Source organism: Vidua chalybeata, chromosome 24 (assembly GCF_026979565.1).
Source record: "Vidua chalybeata isolate OUT-0048 chromosome 24, bVidCha1 merged haplotype, whole genome shotgun sequence".
NCBI lineage: Eukaryota > Metazoa > Chordata > Aves > Passeriformes > Viduidae > Vidua > Vidua chalybeata.
Window position 1 is genome coordinate 4,948,779 of NC_071553.1, and position 21,692 is coordinate 4,970,470.

General features: G+C 53.4%; 2 protein-coding genes across 5 annotated transcripts; one reads left to right on the forward strand and one right to left on the reverse strand.

The window, feature by feature from the left end:
- The first annotated feature begins 98 nt into the window (after window positions 1-98).
- OARD1 (O-acyl-ADP-ribose deacylase 1) lies at window positions 99-3,610 on the forward strand. 4 transcript variants are annotated; one of them, XM_053963693.1, is made up of 6 exons: window positions 99-266; window positions 870-937; window positions 1,604-1,748; window positions 1,857-1,915; window positions 2,600-2,712; window positions 3,007-3,610. In XM_053963693.1, the coding sequence occupies exons 1-6, from the start codon at window positions 191-193 to the stop codon at window positions 3,107-3,109; spliced, it is 564 nt and encodes a 187-aa protein (XP_053819668.1). In that variant the 5' UTR covers window positions 99-190; the 3' UTR covers window positions 3,110-3,610. The 4 variants fall into 4 exon arrangements, with proteins under 4 accessions (XP_053819668.1, XP_053819669.1, XP_053819670.1 ...); XM_053963694.1 differs by having other exon boundaries at window positions 163-289; XM_053963695.1 differs by lacking the exon at window positions 99-266 and adding an exon at window positions 307-388.
- Window positions 3,611-4,549: 939 nt separating this feature from the next.
- APOBEC2 (apolipoprotein B mRNA editing enzyme catalytic subunit 2) lies at window positions 4,550-19,778 on the reverse strand. Its single transcript, XM_053963697.1, has 6 exons — window positions 19,693-19,778; window positions 18,187-18,395; window positions 16,914-17,052; window positions 9,267-9,424; window positions 5,501-6,048; window positions 4,550-5,108 (listed from the first exon to the last, which is right to left on the reverse strand). The coding sequence occupies exons 2-5, from the start codon at window positions 18,357-18,359 to the stop codon at window positions 5,508-5,510; spliced, it is 1,011 nt and encodes a 336-aa protein (XP_053819672.1). The 5' UTR covers window positions 18,360-18,395; window positions 19,693-19,778; the 3' UTR covers window positions 4,550-5,108; window positions 5,501-5,507.
- Between the last annotated feature and the right edge of the window lie 1,914 nt (window positions 19,779-21,692).

Below are 21,692 nucleotides of genomic sequence, written 5' to 3' on the forward strand. Positions count from 1 at the left end.
CGGCGCCGCTGCGCCTGCGCGGGGGGCGCGCGGCGCACGCGCGGCCGGGCCCCGCCCAGCCATAGGCTCCGCCCCCTGCCCGGAATGTTCTGGGCCGGGACCATGGAGAGGGTCCGCCCGCGCGGGCGGAGCGGCGCGGCCGCCATGTCGTGTGGGGCGCGGCCGCCATGTCGTGTGGGGCGCGGCCGCCATGTTGTGTGCGGCCGCACCGCCGTGCTGTGTGAGGCGATACCGCCATGTTGTGTGCGGCCGCACCGCCGTGCTGTGTGAGGCGATACCGCCGTGCTGTGTGAGGCGACACCGCCGTGTGGGCAGAGCACGATCCGCCAACTCCCCGCGAAGCGGATCCGCCATTTCGCCGCGAGGCGGAGCCGCTGAGGCTGAGGCGGTATCGCCCATGTCCCCCTGAGGCGGAGCCGCCGTGCCCGCTGAGGCGGCGCGGTGCGGCCGTGAGGCGGGGCCGCCCTTGCGGCTCGGCCGGAGCGATGTGGGCGGCGCTGGGCAGGCTCGGCGTGGCGCAGGCCGTGGGCCCGGCCCGGTTGATCGCTGTGCGCCCCGCGGGTGCGGCGGCCGAGCGGCCCTGAGGGGTGGGAGGGGGAGGAGGAGGAGGAGGAGGATGAGGAGGGTGATAGTGGTGATGAGGAGGAGGGCGGCAGCCTGGGGGTGCTCACTGTGCCGTGACCCAGGGCTGGGGCCTCCTCCCGGGCCCGAGCTGTAGGCACAGCGGGACCGGGTCGGGGGCACCGGCATCTTCAGGGGTGTCGTGGTTGTCCCGCTGTCACAGATCAGTTAGGCTCAGCTTTGCCCCCTCTAACACACTCTTTGTGCCTAGCTTGAGGTTCCTAATTGTTTTTCTCTCATCTTTCCAGCCGCAGGAGCCTTCTCCATACCCCACGTTACCATGGCCACCCACTTCTCCAAGGATCAGGAGGAGAGAGTGCGTAGGAAACGGGTTACATGGGATATTATTGTCTGTGCAAAAAGGCCTTCCCCTCATTACAGCACGGCACTGGCTGCATCCTGCAGCTTTTGAGAGCAAAGTGGCTGCCAGTGCTGAATTCAATGTGCTTTTTGTCTGTAATGTCAGTGGGGCAGATGCTGTGCAGCAGCACAGAGCTCACCTGCCTGAGCACCTCGAGACTGGTACTGCTGGAGGGGTTTCACTAATCCAGCTGTGCTCCCTGTCACATAATTACCCTTTTAAGCTTTGATTTTGTAAGATTACCTGCTGAGCTGGCACGTGATGCTCATAAATGATCTTGTTGAGAAGGTGTAGTGGGTTTGTAATTCTGTGTATGGGGTGTGTCATTCTCTGTAGTGGGTTTGCAATTCTCTGTAGTGGGTTTGTAATTCTCTATATTGGGTTTGTTATTCTCTGGGTTGGGGTTGTAATGCTGTGAATTTGGTTTGTAGTTCTGCCTGTGGGGTTTGTAATTTCCACACGTGAGGTTTGTAATTCCCTCCCTTGGGTTTGTAGCCCGTGCCAGCTCAAACACTTCCACCGTGCACAGCAAACACAAACCCTGCCCCTCTCGCTGCCCAGTCCCAGCTCAGCAGAGCCCTGTGTGCTCTCTGAGGAGGTTTTGTTGGCCCTGCCCTGCAGATCAGGTGTGTGAAGGGGGACCTGTTCTCGTGCCCAGCCACGGACGCCCTGGCTCACTGCATCAGCGAGGATTGCCGCATGGGCGCCGGCATCGCCGTGCTCTTCAAGAAGAAGTTTGGAGGCGTCCAGGAGCTCCTGGATCAAAGTGAGTGCTGCCTGGAGGAGCTCCTGATTTCCAGCAGGGAGGGTGTTGGAGCTGCTTGGGGTTGTGGAGTGTGTCTGTTCTAAAAGCACCTTGGTTTTTGTGCTTTAGAGAAGAAGACAGGGGAGGTGGCGGTTCTGCAGAGGGACGAGCGGTACATTTACTACCTGGTAAGGGCTGGGGTGGCACTGGGACACCTCCCTGGAGCTAAACTGTGCCACATAGCAGGCATTGATAGCTGTGGGGGTTTTAGTCGTGTTCATGGAATCGGGGAATCACAGAATAGTTGGGGTGGGAAGGGACCTTAAATCTCATCCTGAGCAGGAACACCTTCCCCTATCCCAGGGTGCTCCAAGCCCTGTCCAGCCTGGCCTTGGACTTGAGGGATGAGACCACCACAACTGCTCTGGGCACCCAGTGCCAGGGCTTCACCACCCTCACAGGGAATAATTCCTTCCTAATATCCCATCTAATCCTGCCCTCTGGCAGTGTGAAGCCATTCCTGTTGTCCTGTCACTCCACACCCGTGAAAATAAATAGTCTCTGTCTTGTTGGCTCCCTCCGGGCAAGGGAAGGGAGTTTCTGGAATGTTCCCCTCAATAAGAGATGTGTCCTTAACCATTGCCTGTGAGGAGCAGCCAAGCTGTTGTGTGCATCTGCATGGACAGAACTGGCTGCTGAATTAGTGTTTTAAGCTGTGAAATGTTCTTTGCTCAGGTCTCTGCACAGAGGCAAGTCTGGGTGTGGAGTTTTGGGATCTCAGGGAATGTGTGTTTTGTAACGATATTTATAACACACAGAAGTTTGCAGGGGTCATGCCCAAGGCCCAGCTGAGCTTTTCTATTTTTCTGTAGATTACAAAGCAGAAGGTTTCTCACAAGCCCACGTATGAGAGCATGCAGAAGAGTTTGGAAGCCATGAAAGCTCACTGCCTGAACAACGGAGTCACCGACATCTCCATGCCCAGGTGGGGGGCTCAGGAGCTGGATGCCAATGCTTGGGTTTTTAATTTCTAAAAGAATATCTGAGGGATGATCCCCTGCTGTGAAATAAGAATTCAAGCATCCACCTCTATCCAACTCCTCTTTTCAGTTGGGCAAACCTAATTTGCATTTCCCTGTGCATTTGTTTCCTTGTTCCCCCCACGTCCTGTGGGTTTATGGGGAGCTGTGGCAGGGCCACCTCAAACTGCAGCTGCTCCCAGGGCTGGTTGGGCACAGCACAAGGCCCAACAAAGCTCTCTTGGTGCTTTGTCTTCCAGGATTGGATGTGGACTCGATGGCCTGCAGTGGGAAAAGGTGTCAGCCATCCTTGAGGAAGTGTTTGAGAACACTGACATCAAGATCACAGTTTACAGCCTGTGAGCAGAACAGTCAGAGATCCCCATTTCCCCCAATTTTGGGAGCAGAACCTGTGAACTGACAAGGGGGACCTGTGTGTGGAGCACGTTCTGCATTCGGGTGTCACCCACTCGTGTGACAGTGACAGGCGCCTCCAGCAGCAACGAGCTCCGGAGAAGTTCATTTGGGCTGTTAATTAGCAGGAGGCAGCGGCGCTGTGGAAACCCTCGGGGAGCTCCCGGTGTGTCCCTGCAGCCACCAGGTGTCACTGGGGCTCCACGCAGTGAAACGGAGCCGCTGCCTCGTGGGTTTCTCTTTGGCTTGGTGCTGATGAGCTGCCCCAGGCAGCGCTGGCACCTCTGCTTTGCTCTGTTCGCGATGCCCTGCCTGGCACTGGGGTCACTCACCTCTCCTCACTGGTGGAATGGTTTCATTTCTCCCTTCCGACCACAAATTCGGTTTGCTGAGAACGTGCTCGCTCAGGATCATGCTGTGATGTGAAATAAACAGTGCCCTGCTGTTGGATTGGTACCTGTGGCTGTTCTGGGGACAGGCTGGGATTGCTGGAGGGGAGTAAATACACCTGCTGGGTGTGGTTTATTCAGCAGCTCTATGGTTTATAGTCTGCAGAGCTCTGCTTGGTGAGGATCCAAACAGGCTGATATGCTCTGAAAACTCACAGGATGGAGTTGAAGGTGGGATTTTCACATTTCTTTCTTTGTTGCATTTGTAGTTCAGGTGTTACACGAAGGTTGGTCTTTGTCACCCAAAACAAAAGCAAATCAATACCACCCCTGCTTCCTGAGATCCATGGAAAACTCCTGATTTGGAAGAGTTTGTTCCAGAACTGAGGAACTGCCACACACTTTCCCTTCGTGTTTGGTTTTTAAACCCTCTCACAATAACAAATCTTTTGGATTTCTGTCATTCTGAATACCCAGAAAAATGCCAGGTGTGTAGAAGAAATATAAAAATGGGATATAAGAGCTGGAATTTTGTACCATGACAGGGTTCCCAGTTGGGAACTGGGACTGGGTTACTCAGTTCTGTGGGGCTTTTTGCTGCTTCAAATCCTGTTTGTAAGATCTCCCTATCCTTACTCTCCTTCTTCCTTGCCCATATTTTGTAAACCTGTTTGGGGGGGAATTGCTGTAGCTGGGAAAAATAACAAAGAGGAATTTGGAGCAATGAGCTGATCCAGAACAGGCACTGAGGCTGCTCATGGATTCAGTCTTTCCCCTTATTTGTGTCTGGGTTTTTGTTCTGGTTCCTTACTCATGGCATCCCCGTGAGCTTTGTTTTACATGGAAAATGATCCTGCTCTCCAACACTTGTGTGTACTCTGGAAATTTTTTTGGCATTTAGTTCTCCCTTCCCAGCTACAAAATATTCCCTGTGTGGCTGTCCCGGGATGTCCTTGAACTCAGACTTGTCAGGTTCAATTTAGGACTTCTTGCAAGTAGAGAAGAAGGAATAAACAGTGCTTTGGCTTTTGCAGTGGCTTCCCATTTTATTTCTCTCTGCTTTTCCCACGTTTATATCCCAAACAATATTGTTTGATATCGAGTTCTTGGGCTCTGTCATGATTTGGAAGAGAGCTGTTGGCCCTGAATTAAATCACAGCTCTGACTATTGAGGAGAACAGAGGGAGAAAACTTCTTTTTCACCTTAAATCCCTTTCTTTTCCCCTTTCTAATGCATTTATCTAACCAGCAGCTTTGTTCTAAGGTCTCTTCCCATGAAATATTCCCAGAATATGATCCCACAGCCTGCCTGTGGATCGCTGCCATCCCATTCACCACAGCATGGGTTTGGTTGGGGCAGGGAGGGGGAGGAACAAAAAACACCCAAAAAATCCCAAACACCAGAGGCCTGTGTTGTGTGTGTGTGTGTGTGTTTGGAGTCCCACAGGGCCTTGTCTCCCAGAGGCTGGTTCTCCATCCTGCTGGAATCAAAGCTTTGGGAAGCAGGACTGTCCCGGGGGTCCAGGTCTGTCACATCTCTTCATGGATCCTTTCTGATCCTGGGGAGGGAAACAGAGACGTCCTAGAGACTCAGAGGTGACTCTTGAGTACCCCATAGAAAAGGGAATTCTGCAACCACTGGGATTTCCTTTATTGGTGTTTTGTAGACTTTGGGGTGTGAGTTAAATCCCCTTCAATCTCCATTCCTCTCCCTGTTGTCCTGAACATCATCCCTGTGGGGAACAGGGAGGTGTTCTGGTGGCCCTGGAACATTTTATTCTTTTTTCCTGGAGGAGAAGACAGAAAAGCACTAAATCCCTTGGGAATGTGCTGTGGGGGAGCCCCTGGAAGGGGAAGCCCACTGCTTGGGATTATTAGCAATATTCAGCTGACAGTAAGAGAAATTGGAACCCAAATTAAAGAGAGTTAATGAGTGACCCCCCTCACTCACCTGAGCCTCAGTGCAAGATCTCCGCCAGCTTCTCCTCGTAGTACTGGAAGTTCTCCTGAATATCCTCCCAGGGCACAAAGGACTTGGCCTCCTCCCCTTCCTCCTGCTCCACAAAGTTCTTCCAGACATACTCAAAGTCTTGAGGCTTCATAATCCTCAGCTTGCAGCCGGCCTCCTTCATGCTCCTGAGGGCCGCCTGCATCTCGGGCTCTTCCCACATGAAGAGCCTGCCCACCATGATGGTGAGGCGCAGCCCCTTGTTCTTGCGCAGGGCCTCGCAGATCCTCTGGGCGCAGGTGACGCAGGGGCTGGAGGACACGTACCAGGTGACATCGTGGCGGGCACCCGCCTGGCACGTGGGCAGGATGGTGTTGAAGAAAGCCATCTCGGCGTGGGCGGCCGCGTGCTCGTCCTCCAGGTACCCCCGGCTGGTCACCGGCTCCTTGCCCTGCGTCTCCACCACGTAGCACAGGAAGGTTTTGTTCCTGCCCGAGCTGTACTCCACGTTCCTGAACTGGAATTTGAAGAAGATGGCTGGGAGGCGTTCCCTGGGAGAGGAGAGCAGAGCAGAGAGGAGGCTCAGAGGCAGATTTAGGGAAGGGTCACACTTTTGGGTCACCTCTACCCATGACCCAAATCCCGTGGACAAATCACTGCGTCACCCCTGATTTCTGTGTTCCAAGGTTTAGGCTGTAAAATATCCAGGATCAAATCCAACTTTGCTGTGAAAATGTGGATTTCCTGCTAGGGTCCCTACTGATAAACTTGACCTACTCTTTTAATTTATTGTTCACATCTTCCCTCTTGTGACTCCAAGATCACCCCGTGGTTGGAACATCTCATGGGATGGCTCTGGAGATGGGAAGGAAAAGGGATGGAAAAGTGAGCAAAAATGCACGTGCTTCCAAGAATAGCACATTTCCTGCTTGGTATCCTGGATAATGGGTGCTTCTTTGGCTAAGGATTCTTTAATTAATGATTTTTTGAAGGGCAGACACGAGACACCCATTCCAGAGCAATGTCTGCAATGAGTGGTTTCACAATAACATCAGGTTTTTAAATACATCAAAGGCACAGGGAATTTCATCCCTGATTTAACTCTCTGAGACAGCAAAGGAGTCACAGCAGTGACGAGGTTGGCTCTGGGTTTTCATGGAACAGCTGAAGCAGCAGCAACCTGCTCCAGGATGGATTGACTCAGGCTGGATTGACTGGGAGCTGCATTTAGCCAGCCCTTCCTGATGGATTTTATTGCTTATCTCGGCGTGTGCCTGGGCTTAGCTGGGATGTTCACCTCGATTCTGCTCCCAGCAGTTTGGAATCTGCATTAGTTCCATTAATAACGCTCCAATAAGGAACAGAAACAACACTCAGAGCCCATTCCAATGCCTGGCAAGCCTTGCTGTGAAGAAATTCCCCCTGATGTCCTCCCCTGGCACAATTTGAGGCCATTTCCCCTCATCCTGTTGTCTGGGAGAAGAGGCTGATCCCCACCTCGCTCCAGCCTCCTGTCAGGGGGTTGTGGAAAGTGAAAATGTTCATGGAAATAATTTTAAAACTGTTTAAAGGCATTGAATTCCCTCATATTCTCAATATAAACCCCTGCTCTGACACCAGGCTGGGGTGGCACAGCTCACCTGAGGATAGGAAAGGTCAAAATTGAAACCTCCCCTGAAAAAAGCATCATTAAAAGACATTTTTAAGAGATTTCTAAATGCTCCAACTTATTTTATCAGTTTCCCCTGGGTAGGAAAGTGATAGATCATATTGAGACCAAGAAAAATTGAATTTTGAGGCAGAATCTTCAATCTGGGATTGAAGTTGCTGAAATCGGGTGGGCTGGAGGAAGGAGCAGCTACCCAGTGTGATGCTGGCACTGTCACACAGGAGAGAAGGAAAACATCTAATGAGGAAATAAAAATGTGGATTATCTAAAAGGCTAACAAGGAATTATTCCTATAAGAAGCCTCATTTACACCTGGGGAAATAAATGTGGCAGGAAATGCTCCCAGATTGGGATTACAGGCTGTGTTCAGCCAAAAAAAAATATGGGATAATATTCTTAAAGAGAGTAATTGGCTTGCCAGTGATTCCTGGAAGCCAGACTCCTCCTGGAGCTGTGAGCAGCAGAGTGAGAACTTGGCTGGGAGTCCTGAGGTGCCCTAATCCGAGGGCTGAAGCTGAAATGCAACATAATTGGGTTTAAGTGCTTCTTCCCTGGCTGCACTTGTGTTTCCACATCTCTCCCATAACTGCCTCGATTGGCTGGGAATTTGTAAATCGTTGGGAAAACCCTCGTGGTGATCCCAGGTCAAGGCCTGGCCTGATCTCCTGGTGTCCTCCTTGAAATGAAACTAAAAAATCCCTGGGGTTCCTCGACCTCTTTGGGGGTCCTTTAGGATTTCTGCTTCACTTCCTCACTCTCCCCTTTGCAGGGTGGAAAATCCTGTCAAATCCTGCAACACCCGTGGCATTCCAAGAAAGGATTTAATTGCAGGATGGTGCTAAGGAAGTTTTCCAGCCATGGTTGTTCCAGGGCCTTGGGCTTAGCAGGGAAGTTTGGACATCCTGCTCAGTCCCTCAGCATTTCTAACTGCAGGCTGAGTCCTCCAAGGCTGGAAAGCCCAATTTCCTCATTAAAATTCATTTTAGGACGTGTCTTAAGTGTTCAGAACTTGGCCCAGTGGTTTATAGCCACAATTTTTGGTGCCTTAGCTCCATTCCTAGCAGAGGGATGTTCTTTCCTTAAAAGCCACTGCTAATAATTTATTTCTATGATTATGTGTGACAGAGACCACCCCAAGAAGGGATTTTTTTTTTTTTTTCACAGCAGTCACATTTTGAGGAGAGAATGGAGATTTTCCCTCCCCTGAGCAGGAATGGAACCCAGTTTTGTGGCAGGGGTGCTGTCCTGTCTCACTCATCCTGGTCAGAACAGGCAGCCAAATTTCACCTGCAGAGCCCGTGGCACAGGCAGAAGGATTCCAGGGGATATTTTGGAGGCCTGAGCTTTAGTTTTAAGCAGCTGGAAGAAATCCAGGGGTTTATTTATTTGCAGGGACACTCCTTTGGTGACTGATAAGGGAAATACGAGGGGAGAAGGACTCATCCTGCTGCTCCTCCAGGGAGCATTTGGAGGGAGCAGACACCCAGGGCTTTTCCTACTTGCAGCTGTCAATTATGGCTGAGAGTTCAGCTTCCACCAGTGATATCTTGCTTTTCCAAAGGCCAGGCTCCCTGCTGCCCTGCTGCCTTCAAAACTGCCTCTTGTTTTGGAGCCTTTCTGCAAGTTGGGCTTTTTGGTTTCTTTATGAAAGTCAGGTTCCAGCTGTGGCTGTGGAGCTCTTGAAAATGTGAACCTTTAGGTCTCTTGAAAAATCTGTCCCTCAGGCCCATCAAGCCAATCAGCCATAGCAGGGGTGTTTTTCCTGATCCACAGGTGGAGAAACTCTCAGACAAGAGCCATTGATCACAGCAAGAAATCAATACCAAGCTCTCATCAAAGCCAACACCTCCATCCCCATCCCATCAGCACTGCAGAAACAGAGCTGTTCCTATAAAACCAGCGCACTTCTGTGCCTGCCTGGTGGGAGTCCATCCTCTAAAAGTCAGCAAAACTTAGAACAAAATCCCCCAACAAATCCAAACCGTTTCAGACTCCTCAGAAACGCACTGGCAGAAGATGCTGCTTGTGTTGCCAGACCTAAAAGCTGGGACGGAGCTCACTGAGCTCCCCCAGTTTCGTGTTTAGATCCCAATCTCTTACCCTGTCACAATCTCAAAGGGTGGCAGGTCCTCCCTCTTCACCTTCTTCTTCTTCCCCTCGCCCTCCTCGGCGTTGTCGGGTTCCCCGTTCTGGGCATTGCTGGGCTCCTCCTGCTTCTCTGCCATCTTCCCCAGGACACCGGGACCGAGCTGTGGCCACTGGGAGAGAGAAAGAGCAATTTCTGAGAGCTCTGGGAGCCGAGGGAGGAGGGAAAACAGAGCTGGGAGTTCCTGCCCCAGGCACAGTTGTCAGGAGCTAAATATGGAACAAAGCGGCGGCGGCGGCAGGGGCTGGACAGGGTTGGGTGACCCAGGGCTCTCAGGTGTCACCTCCTTCCCCTGCTCTCTCCAGCTCCTTTCAGCAGCCCCTTTTGCTCCCCTTTTAATTTCAAACCAAGTGACAACTTCTCAGTGGGCGGGATGAGCCCATAATTTTCCCTGATGGAAAATCCTGGAAGCTCGGGCGTGTATTTATCCTGTGGGGTGACGGAGGGCTGGCACGGGGCACTCCCAGCTCTCACAGCCCTCTCCCTCCTCTGCCAGGGGATTCCACGGCTGACCTTGAAGGACCAGCTCAGCCTGGCCTGGCTCAGGCAAGAGGGGAAGGGGTCGTGGCCGTTTTGCTGGAAAATCTCTGGTTTTGGTGGGTTTTGGCTTCCTGGACCACCTGGAATCCTGTGGTTCCTCCCACCCTGCTCGTGCAGGACTCTGAGGGGGAAATCTCCTGGTCGGAGCTGTAAATCCAAGCCAGAACCTTCTCCCAGATGTTTGAAAGTCCAGCTGGAATTCCCAGTGGGCAGCAGTGCTGCTTCTCCCATCCTTCTGCCTGAGTGTTCCAGAAGTTCCCAGTGCACTGGGATATGTCTGGGGTTTTTCCAGGGGTTTTTCCCTCTCTTTTTTGTCCCCTTCAGGATTATATGAAACTATCCCAGCATCTCACTCTCAATTTCAATCATTTGCAGTTTGTATCAATCCTGCCTGAGCTGAGTTTAATTAAAAACCTGGATGAGGTTTTCCCAGGGACCAATCCTGGCCATGCCACGGGGCAAAGGAAGTGGGAAAAGTGTGGCTGTGCAGGATTTTGGAATCAATGCACACTGGAAATCAATGTGGGCTCAGCACTTAGCTCAGAACCCACCAGCAGCAAACTTTGAGTAAATATGGAATATTCAGCTGTATTTGATGGAGTATTCAGTCAGTATTAGTGGAAAAACCTGCTCTTAGTTTGAGGAAGAGAAGAGATATTCCATAAAAATCAAATCAATGGGAATATCTGCTTCGGAGCCAAGTCAACCTTTGTGGTCCTGTTAATTTCTGCTCTTTAGAGCCTTGGGAGGAGGCTGCACAATCACAAAGTGAAATAAATCCACACCATCAGGCAGGTCATTTATTATCAGAGAAAATTAATAGCAAATTATCGCAGATAATTAATTCTGGCTGCTCTTCCCAGCCCCCTTGCCACCACCCTGCCTTTGCTGGGCTGGATATCCTTTGGAGCTTTTTTCCCCAGTGCCACCATGGATGCAGCTCTTGGGGACAGAGCACCCCTTTGATGAGGTGTTGTTTAGGTGGTGTTGTTTAGGTGACAGAGCTGGCAGTGGTGACAGCCCAACCGAGGATTTGACAGATTTCAAGACATCCTATCCATGGAACATATATCTTCCACGGCGCAGGATTTTATTTATTTTTAAGCCTAAAATACTTTCCTGCAGGGCAGGGGTGGTGTTTTGCCTCCTGTGTGGTGACAACGCTCACATTCCACCTCCCCTGTCCAATTGCTGTCACCTCTGACATTTCAGGGGCTGCTTTTAGGGTGGGAATCCTCTCCCAATGACTGACAGCTCATTTCCTCCTAATCCTGATATTTTCAAGCAGCATCTCAGCCCCTCTCCAGTCCCTCTGACCCACTCTGCTTTTATTTTTGGAAGCTCTTCATGGCTGGGGTCCCAGTTTTGCTGGAGCTCTAGCCTGGCCCCTCCGAGGGCTGAGCTCTAATCTAATCTGGGGAATGTGGCACCGAGGCTCCCCCTCTCTCACGCCTTTCCCAGCTGCTCCCCAGCTCCTTCTAGGGCAGTGCTTGGACCAGCCACGATCCTCCCCCCCCACCACAGCCAAAAATATAAAAGGGCACCACGGAGCTGCTGCGTCGGAGCTGCGGTGGGTGAGGGCTCTGCTGGCTGCTTGTGACCCCAAATGTGTCCCCAGGGGCTCAGGAGGGGCCTCCCAGCAGCACTCAGGGGACCCCAAATTGTGCCCCTGCCAGCCAGAGTTTGTGTTGAGGTTCCTCTCCACCTGTCCCTCCTGATTTCTTGTTTTATCCGGTTGCCTCTGAATTTGTTCATAAAATCCCAGGATCGTTGAGGTTGGAAAATCCCTGTGGGATCAGCGAGTCCAGGCTGTGCCCAATCCCCACCCTGAGCACTCAGTGCCACCTCCAGGTGCCACCTCCAGGGATGGGCACTCCAAACCCCCCTGGGCAGCCCCTTCCAGCCCTTTCCATGAGGAAATTCCTGCTGGTGTCCACCCTGAGCCTCCCCAGCACAGCCCGAGGCCGTTCCCTCTCCTCCTGTCCCTGTTCCCTGGAATAAGATCCCAAATCCCCCCTGGCTGTCCCCTCCTGGCAGGGAGTTGTGCAGAGCCAGAAATTCCCCCTGAGCCTCCTTTTCTCCAGGCTGAGCCCCTTCCCAGCTCCCTCAGGACTCTCCAGACCCTTCCCAGCTCCCTCAGGACTCTCCAAACCCTTCCCAGCTCCCTCAGGACTCTCCAGGCCCTTCCCAGCTCCCTCAGGACTCTCCAAACCCTTCCCAGCTCCCTCAGGATTTTCCAAACCCTTCCCAGCTCCCTCAGCCGGGGGATCACGGCTCAGCCACGGGGGACACTCAGGACAGGCCTAAGGGACAGCCTGTACTGGGAGAAGCTTCCAGGCTCTGCTGGAGGTTTGGAAATTGAGGATCCTGCATCCATCCAAGTCCAGAGCAGCCTCTTCAGCAGCTTTAGAGGGCTCTGATGGCTTTTATCCCCCAGCAGGGATCTCTGTATGCCCGTGTCCCCTGCAGCTCGCTGCTGTCCCTCTCCTTGCAGCAGCAATTCCTGGAGTTCACCTGGCTGTTCCCTGTCCCCATCACCTGCCTGCCACAGCCCGTGCCAGGAAAAGGGAGCTTTTATGGCATTGTGGGCCCGGAGGAACATTTTGGGATAGATGGGAGAGTGAAATAGGAGCCTGGCCGGGTGAGTCACGGCTCAGCCGTGCTCTCCATGCCGAGGGGACAGCTGGTGGCACTAACAAACGTCTCCCTGGAGACATTGTCTGGCAGCCAGCCCCCTCCTGCTTTTTCCAGCTGTAACTACGGGACAGCTGTAAATAAATAAATAAACACCGACAGCTTCCCTTCCTTCCTTCCTTCCTCCATTCCTTCCTCCATCCCTCCCTCCCTTTGGGGTTCTCACCTGACCTTCTCCTCCTGCCTCAGGACCAAAAAGGTTTCCAGGAGGGCTGGAAACCCTCCTGTCCCACGGGATTGACCTGGGATTGCCCAAATCCTGCTGAGAGATGCCCCAGCAGTGCTGAGCCCCGGGTGGGGGATGCTCTCACCTGGGTACCGCCTCACCCTCCCATCCAGACCCTCCCTGGCTCTCCATTCCCAGCCTGGCACATGAGGAGCCTTGGCAGGTGCTGCTGCCTCCCCAATTAATTAAAGCCCAGCTGGGAGTTAATGACAGCTCCCAGCAGGGCTGCAGCTCCTGCTGCAGTTTCCTGCGAGCAGCTCTGGTGGAAAGGGAGCTCCAAGCACAGGAATTTGTGTCCTGCAGCAGCAGGGCTGCGGCAGGGCCCGGCAGAGCGGCTGTGTCACCTGCACGGAGGTGACAAACCCTGGCTGGCACCTCGGTGGGTGCTTTGACACAGCCCCAGGCAGCAGAAAATCAGGGAGAGCTGCAGCAGAGTGCTGGGACAGCTGTGGGTTGGGGGGTGAGAGGAGGAAAAGGGGAAAGGGGAAAGGAAAGGAAAAAGGAAAAGAAAGGAGAAAGGGAAAGGGAAAGGGAAAGGAAAGGAAAGGAAAGGAAAGGAGAAAGGGAAAGGAAAGGAAAGGAGAAAGGGAAAGGAAAGGAAAGGAGAAAGGAAAAAGGAAAGGAAAGGAGAAAGGGAAAAGGAAAGGAAAAAGGAAAAGAAAAGAGAAAGGAAAAGAAAGGAGAAAGGAAAGGAAAAGGAAAGGAGAAAGGAAAAAGGAAAAGAAAGGAGAAAGGAAAAAGAAAGGAAAAGGAAAAGAAAGGGCGATTTGCCCATTCCAAAGGCAAATCTGGGGATGGGGCTGGACAAACATGAGCTTGGACAGGGCTTGAACCAACCTGGGACAGTGGGAGGTGTCCCTGCCCCTGGCAGGGGTGGGGATGAGATGATCCTTGAGTTCCCTTCCATCCCAAACCATTCCAGGATTCTGTGAAACCAAGGCTGGTTTGGGGCTGTGCTGCACGGTCTGGGCAAGAAACCCTCCAGATGACTTTGAAATGTCATTAAAGTTATTTTTATGCAAGGGGGTTCTGTGTATCTGTTTAAACAGCAAATGCACCAAATGATGCTTTAAATATTAATACAGGATGGTGTCTCACTGAATTTAATTTTCCCAATTGATTTCAAGTTGCTCTGGATAGCACAGGGAGGAATATTTGCTATTTTTGCTGCCTGTGAGAAGAGGCAGGAGGCAAAGAAAAGCTCCTTCTGCACTTACAGGTGGGCTGGGAGGAGGAAAAACTGGAATCCCTTCCCTGATCCCTCGAGCTTCTGGGAGCCTCACCCCAAACCAGTCCAGTGAGAATAACTCGGATTTATTTATTTATTCTCCAAAAAAAAAAAAACAAAACAAAAAAAATAAACATCAGCTTGTTTTATTCAAAGCAAATACAATTTATGTTACAGCCCCAGCTGAGCCCTCCCACCCCTCCACCCCCAATTACAGCCCCAATCACAACCCCAATTAATTACAGCCCCAATTACAGCCAGTGCCAGGAAGAAGAGCCAGGTGCCCCTTCTCGTTACATTTAGTGCTTTTAGCAATTAAAAACGATGTGAGTTCTGTCTGGAGACAGCAGGGCTCAGGTTTCTAGGGAAAGGGATAGGCAAGGATGAGTCCATGCACTCCTTGTGTCTGATTCCATCCCAATCCTCTGGAATTCCTGGTATTTTAACCTTTCCTGATTAATAATGGCACGGAAATGCTCCAGGATGAGGCACTTGCACTGCACCTGACAGATTCTGCCTGGGGTTTTTTTTTTTTTGCCAATTATTTCATTAATTACAACCTTCGAGGCACTGGGAGCGGGCTCACAAATTTTACATCCTCTCATGTGTCTGTACTTGGAAAAAAAGACAAAATGAAGTGTTTTCTTCAAAGGCACTGGTGTGAGCTTTTCAGTTCTGCTGAGGCACACCGAGGGGGAAGAGAGGAATTTCCTCCTGGGAGAAGCATTTGGGTGCTGCTCAGCAGGGAGGGGAAGGAGTGGGATGCTCCCCAAACAGGAGGCAGAGCCCAATCTCCATCCAGCAGCAGAGCAAGACCCATCCCTGCTGGCAGATAAAGAGCTGAAGCACAAACTAGGGCATACAGGAACACGGAGCAACAGCACAAAGAGCAAAAAAAAAAAAAAAAAGGAGAAATTTCTTTTTAATAATCAAGTATTTTCTTAAAAAATCAAGTCATTAAAAAAATCAATTTCTTAAAAAAAAGTGTTTTCTTTTAAAAATCAAGTGACTTTTTAAAAAAAAAACAAGTAATATCTTTTAAAAAATCAAGTAATATGTGTTCTTTTTAAAATCAAGTCATTTCTTTTTAAAAAATCAAGTAATTTCTTTAAAAAAGATCCATTTATTAAAAAAAATAAAACCAAATCAAGTAAGTTCTTTAAAAAATGGGTGTGCAGAGGTGAAGGCCGTTTTGGTTTGGTCCCAGCAGAGGAGATGGGATTTGCCACGTGCGTGCCCAGGCTCTGCCCCCGGGGGATGGTGGCAGTGGCTGAATTATTCCAGCTGGTTTGACTGCTGGAATTTGACCTGGTGGCATTAAGGACGGGGAACAGCTGGAGCCCCCAAACCTGCTGGAAAAAAAAAAAAAAACTATTAATGGAAGGAATGGTGCAAACCTCTCACCACGGAGCTGGGAGGAGGAGGAGGAGGCAAATCCCAAAATGAACCCCCCGAAATCGTTACACCTCGGTTCACCTGGGCACGGTTCAGCGACACAAAGCGGGGCTTTTATTCGCTCTTGCCCGACTGCTGCTCGGGGTTGTCCCTCCAGATGCGGATGGTGAGGCAGGTGGCCATGGCCAGCCAGCCCAGGTAGGGCAGCAGCAGCAGCGCTGCCAGCCGGTTGATGCGGTACCAGGAGCACAGCGTGCCCAGGGCCAGCCCGTCCAGGCACAGCACATCGATCACAGCCTGCGGCACACACACACACACAGAGAGAGAGAGAGAGCTGAGTCCCGGCTCGGAACGCGGCACGGCCCCGCCCCGCGCTGCCAAAATATCCCGGGGCCAGGAGCTGGGGCAGGGTGGGGCTGGCACTGGAGAGACCCCCAGGATGCTCTCCCTGGGCTCTGATCAGCACATCTGAGTGTGTCACACCATGAAAAATTAATGTGCTCATCTCTGCTCATGATGGAATCCCGCAGGTGAACCCCCTGCCCATGGCCAGTGTCACCTGTGCTGACACAACCTGCTCGTGCTGGTGGCTGGTGGCCACTGAACAAACTCTCCAATGGCCAGAATATCCAGGTACGGGTGGGGAAGTGGGACAGGGATGAGGGGTTGGCACTGGAGAGACCCCCAGGATGCTCTCCCTGGGCTCTGATCACACCTGAGTGTGTCACACCATGAAAAATTAATGTGCTCTTCTCTGCTCATGAGGGAATCCCACAGGTGAACCCCCTGCCCATGGCCAACCTGACACAACCTGCTTGTGCTGGTGGCCGCTGAACAAACTCTCCAATGGCCAAAATATCCAGGTACAGGTGGGGAAGTGGGACAGGGATGAGGGGTTGGCACTGGAGAGACCCCCAGGATGCTGTCCTTGGGCTCTGATCAGCACACCTGAGCTGTCACACCACGAGTAATTAATGTGCTCATCTCTGCTCATTATGGAATCCTGCAGGTGAACCCCCTGCCCATGGCCAGTGTCACCTGTGCTGTCACAACCTGTTTGTGCTGGTGGCCACTGAACACTCTCCAACTCTCCTGTCACCCCCAGAGTGACAAAATCCAGGTGGAAACGCGAATCCCCAGCTGTGCCTCTGTCACCTCAGGCCTTGGCACCTGAGGCAGAGGCGGTGGCCCAGCCCGGGTGTGGCGGTGCCCCAGCCCCGCCCTGGCTGTGCCCGATAAGCCCCCGGGAGCTGCTCCCCGCAGGGATGCCACAGAGCTGTTGTCACTCAGGGTGTGACCCCACAAAGGACTTTATCTCCCAGCCCGGACCCTTAACTGGGGGGTGCAGCCCTGGCACTGATCCCGATCCCCCACCCCGGCTATCGGAGCGGGGCGAGGCTGGAGGGGGCTGATACCATTGTCCGTGGGCAGGAGCGGCTGCAGCTGGGCTAAACCCCCTTGCACAGCCCCATAATTGCCCTCAGCGCAGCCCCAAAGCCGGCAGGGAAGCCCCATTACCATGTTCAGGTTGCGGGCACCGAAGAACAAGGGTGGCCATGCCCAGTTGAGCACCAGCTGAGCCCCGTAGAGCCCCAGGGGCACGATGGCCTTGCTGCTGCAGCCACCCAGGTCGTTCCACACCAGGTAGGAGGCGTAGCTGTGAGGAGGAGGGACTCCTGTCAGTGCCCGCAGCCACCCTCGGCAGGGACAGAGTCCCTCCTGCACGAGTGTTTTCCCCACCAGAGATTTGCACCACAGCAGGATCCACGTCAGGCACTGAGCTGCTCGCTGGGAGCAGGGAACAGCTCTGGGGAGGGTTCGGTTGGAGATCGGGGAAAGTTCTTCCCTCAGGGAATGGGCACAGCCCCAGGGCTGCCAGAGCTCCCCAGGGATGCCCAGGGTGGCATTTTGGGATGCCCAGGGTGGCATTTTGGGATCCCAGGGATGCCCAGGGTGGCATTTTGGGATGCCCAGGGTGGCATTTTGGGATCCCAGGGATGCCCAGGGTGGCATTTTGGGATGCTCAGGGTGGCATTTTGGGATCCCAGGGATGCCCAGGGTGGCATTTTGGGATGCCCAGGGTGGCATTTTGGGATGCCCAGGGATGCCCAGGGTGGCATTTTGGGATACTCAGGATGGCATTTTGGGATCCCAGGGATGCCCAGGGTGGCATTTTGGGATACTCAGGATGGCATTTTGGGATCCCAGGGATACCCAGGGTGGCATTTTGGGATCCCAGGGATGCCCAGGGTGGCATTTTGGGATCCCAGGGATGCCCAGGGTGGCATTTTGGGATGCTCAGGGATGCCCAGGGTGGCATTTTGGGATGCCCAGGGTGGCATTTTGGGATCCCAGGGATGCCCAGGGTGGCATTTTGGGATGCTCAGGGTGGCATTTAGGGATCCCAGGGATGCCCAGGGTGGCATTTTGGGATCTCAGGGATGCCCAGGATGGCATTTTGGGATGCCCAGGATGGCATTTTGGGATCCCAGGGATGCCCAGGGTGGCATTTTGGGGTGTCTGCGCAGGGTCAGGAGCTGCTCTGGATGATCCCCTTGCAGCTCGGGCTATTCCACGGTTCCCTGTCCCTCACTCCTCCCAAACCTCCCCTGTCCCACCAAAGTGGCTCCTGGCCCCTGCCCAGTGCCATGGCTGGTGGTGGCATTCCCCCCCAGGCTGTGTCCCTGCCAGCAGCGTGCCAGGCTCACAGCTGGCAGGGCCAGGAGCCCCCAGGGGCCGGGGCAGAGCCTGGCAGGGCTGCTCTGGCTGTGCCAGGGCCAGCAGCACTCACCCCATGCCCGTGTACAGCATGGTCCAGGCCACAGGGAACACTCTGCGGGATGGGCACCAGGAAGGTTTTTTCAGCTTCTCGTACCACGCTGGGATTTCCTTCCTGTTCAGGAACCAGCCAAGGAACCCTCCGACGTGGGGCAGGACGGTGAAGCCCACGGTGTAAGCCCACATCCTCCCTCAGGGGCTTGAAATCGCTTTTTTCCTGCTCTAAGTTAAAAGCAAAGTCACAGCGGCGCTTTTTAAAGGATGGTTTTTTCCCCCCTGCTTCCATCCTCTAATTCCGTGTTTCACTTCAGCCCCTGAGGCAGATGGAAAGGGTTGAATGTGTTCAGCCCCCTCTGCCCCTCTCTGAAATGGGGATTATTCCTGTCGGGGATGTTTCCCTCCCTGATTTCCCCCCTCTTTGACAGCTCCCTGCAGTATTCTGGTGAGGTGGGAGGGCTGGCAGGGCTGTCCCCATCCCTGCTCCTGGGGCTGGCAGGCTCTGAGGTGCCTCCTGGAGCTGCTCCCCCTTCTCTGCTGCCCTGAGGATGAAAACCCAAACTCCATCCATGATTTTTCAACGTGGATTTCTATTTTAATTTCTATTTTAAAAGAGGTCTGCGAGAGAAAAGTCCTTCCAGCAGCTTGAAGCGCCCCAGGAACCCACAGCAGAGAGAACTCTCACCCTTTGCACGGGGGGGAGGTTCTGAATTTGTTCACGGACTTCCTTTTGTATAAAACCAAGGGGAAATGTCTTTAACAATAAAAATGTTCCCACACAATGCAGGGTTAACACCAGGACACATCCCGAATTCAGTGTCTGTCCTGCATCTTCCCCTGCAGAGCTCCAAACCTGCCTCTCTTCCATCCTGCCCAAATTCCCCTTCCCTCCGGATCCATGCAGGAGTGAAACCCCCATTAGCATTCGTCAGGAAAGGCACGCAGGAGCCGCCAGCGGCGCAGCTCTGAGCTGTCAGCACGGGCACAAAATGCACCTGGGAAATTTTGGGATTCAGGAAGGCAGGAGGAGCACAGCGGGCACGGAGCAGTCCCTGAGCCAGGGAAATGTCCCGGAGCCCAGGGAAACCGGGAATAGGGGGTGGGACTGAGCTCCGCAGGCTCTGCTTGGGATTTCAGTTCACAATTAACACTCTGCTGCACGCTCAGCTAATTGTTATTGCTGTCACCACACCGCGGCGTGGTTGGGAATGCCAAATTCCCGCCTCACCAGGGAACAAACACCCCGGACACCACCTCAACCAACAATTCCTTCACCTGACAATTTATGGCACTCTCAAAGTCCCCCCCAGAAGCAGGAAACAACTGAAAACTGAGACAAATTCAGTTCTGCTTTAAATGTGACCCAGCCCTGCCGAGCTCTGCTCCCCACACACACCGCGGGAACGGAATGTGGGAAAATATGGGATTTTCCCCAATTCCTTTGGGGCTGCAGAGGTGAAGGAGGGTTGAAAAAGCTTCTTTTGCCTCTCAGCTGCCACCCCTGGAGCTGCCTGAGCCTTACCTGGGTCAGTGCCTCGCTCCACCTGGCCGAGGGAAGGGCTGGGACATCCAGGACCCCGAGTGCCGCAGCTGGCAGCCGGGTTTTACCCAAATAGCCCCAAACTGGGCGGTGCCGTGGGGCTGCATCAGATTAAACCGGGAGCTCCCTCTGGGGACAATCGCCGGGAGTTTGGGGTGCTGGAGCTTGGGGACAACCACTGGGAATTTGGGAACAATCACTGGGAATTTGGGATGCTGGAGCCCGGGGACAACCACTGGGAATTTGGGATGGTGGAACCTGGGGACAACCACTGGGAATTTGGGATGGTGGAACCCAGGGGCAATTGCCAGGAATTTGGGGTGCTGGAACCCGGGAAAATCATTGGGAATTTGGGATGGTGGAGCCTGGGGACAATCATTGGGAATTCAGGATGGTGGAGCCTGGGGACAGTTGCTGGGAATTTGGGGTGCTGGAACCTGGGGACAATCACTGGGAGTTTGGGATGGTGGAACCCAGGGGCAATCGCTGGGAATTTGGGGTGGTGGAGCCTGGGGACAATTGCGAGGAGTTTGGAGTGCTGGAACCCGGGGACAATTGTTGGGAATTCAGGATATTGGAGCCTGGAATTTGGGGTGCTGGAGCCCCGGGACAATCGCTGGGAGTTTGGGGTGGGCCCAGGGGCAATCATCAGGAATTTCTGGTGCTGGAACCTGGGGACAATCATTAGGAATTCAGGATGGTGGAGCCCGGGGACAATCGCTGGGAATTCGGGATGGTGGAGCTCAGGGACAATTGCCAGAAGTTTGGGGTTCTGGGGCCCGGCAAGGGCACGGTGGCTTTGGGGCTGTCACCACGGGGATGGACCCAGATCCACAGGGCACATCCCAGAGCTGGTCCCTGCTGTGGGCACAGGGCAGGAGCTGCTGCCAGGGGTGTCCCTGGCACCTCACGGGGTGTCCCTGTCACCTTCAGGGGTGTCCCTGGCACCTCATGGGGTGTCACTGTCACCTTCAGGGGTGTCCCTGGCACCTCACGGGGTGTCACTGTCACATTCACGGGGACATTCACCCCTATCACACTCAGAGGTATCCCAGCTGCACGTACAGGGTGTCCCTGCCACACTCATGGGATGTCACTGTCACATTCTGGAGTGTCCCTGCCACACTCACAGGGTGTCCCTGCCACCCTCACGGGGTGTCCCTGTCACCTTCAGGGGTGTCCCTGGCACCTCACAGGGTGTCACTGTCACCTTCAGGGGGTGTCCCTGGCACCTCACGGGGTGTCACTGTCACATTCACGGGGACATTCACCCCTGTCACACTCATGGGTGTCCCTTCTGCATGTATAGGGTGTCCTTGTCACACTCATGGGGTGTCCCTGCCACCGTTACAGGCTGTCCCTCATGGGGTGTCCCTGTCACACTCATGGGGTGTCCCTGCCACACTCCTGGCCTGTCCCACCCTCCTCCAGGCACTCATTAACACCCCACTAATTAACCAGGGGCTTCCCGGGGCCACCCGTGCGGCCCTTTGGCCGAAATTTCCCTGGCAGGTAAAACGAAGCTGTTCCACGGGTGTGTGAAATGGCAGAGGGAAAAGCCAGAAATCAATTTCCATTAGGGAGCTGTCTGGCAGGGCTGGCCAAATGAAACACTAATTCCCAGCAGTTCTGGGTCATTACCTGGATTTCATGGAGGCAGGAGCAGGGCTGGCTCCTCACACGCTGGGATTTTGCTGCTGCAACAGGAATCAGGAAAATCTCCTCTTTTACTGAGCTCCCAAGGAAATTATTTATTTCATGGGAGGAGAAAGAAAGGGGAGAAAAAAACGCTGTAAAAAGGCAGATTTTCAGCCAGCCTGAATGCTGCCCTGCCGTGGGTTGGTCCAGTGGAATTCCCACTTCCAGCGACAGATGCAGCGCTCGTTAATCACGCCCCAGCCACCTGCACCTTCTCCCTGAGCCTGTTGCTATTTGTGCCTGGAAATTTGTGTCATGGAACGATGCAGCTCCTAAAAGAGCCC

Excerpts from the sequence above, each read along its gene's own strand:
- APOBEC2 (XM_053963697.1), bottom strand. The coding sequence starts at position 18,359 with ATGTGGGCTTACACCGTGGGCTTCACCGTCCTGCCCCACGTCGGAGGG. Across the intron at positions 17,053-18,186 it reads ATGCTGTACACGGGCATGGG|CTACGCCTCCTACCTGGTGT; the intron begins GTGAGTGCTGCT and ends TCCTCCTCACAG. Across the intron at positions 9,425-16,913 it reads GTGCCCGCAACCTGAACATG|TGGCCACAGCTCGGTCCCGG; the intron begins GTAATGGGGCTT and ends TCTCTCTCCCAG.
- OARD1 (XM_053963693.1), top strand. The coding sequence starts at position 191 with ATGTTGTGTGCGGCCGCACCGCCGTGCTGTGTGAGGCGATACCGCCAT. Across the intron at positions 938-1,603 it reads CCAAGGATCAGGAGGAGAGA|ATCAGGTGTGTGAAGGGGGA; the intron begins GTGCGTAGGAAA and ends CCTGCCCTGCAG. Across the intron at positions 1,916-2,599 it reads AGCGGTACATTTACTACCTG|ATTACAAAGCAGAAGGTTTC; the intron begins GTAAGGGCTGGG and ends ATTTTTCTGTAG.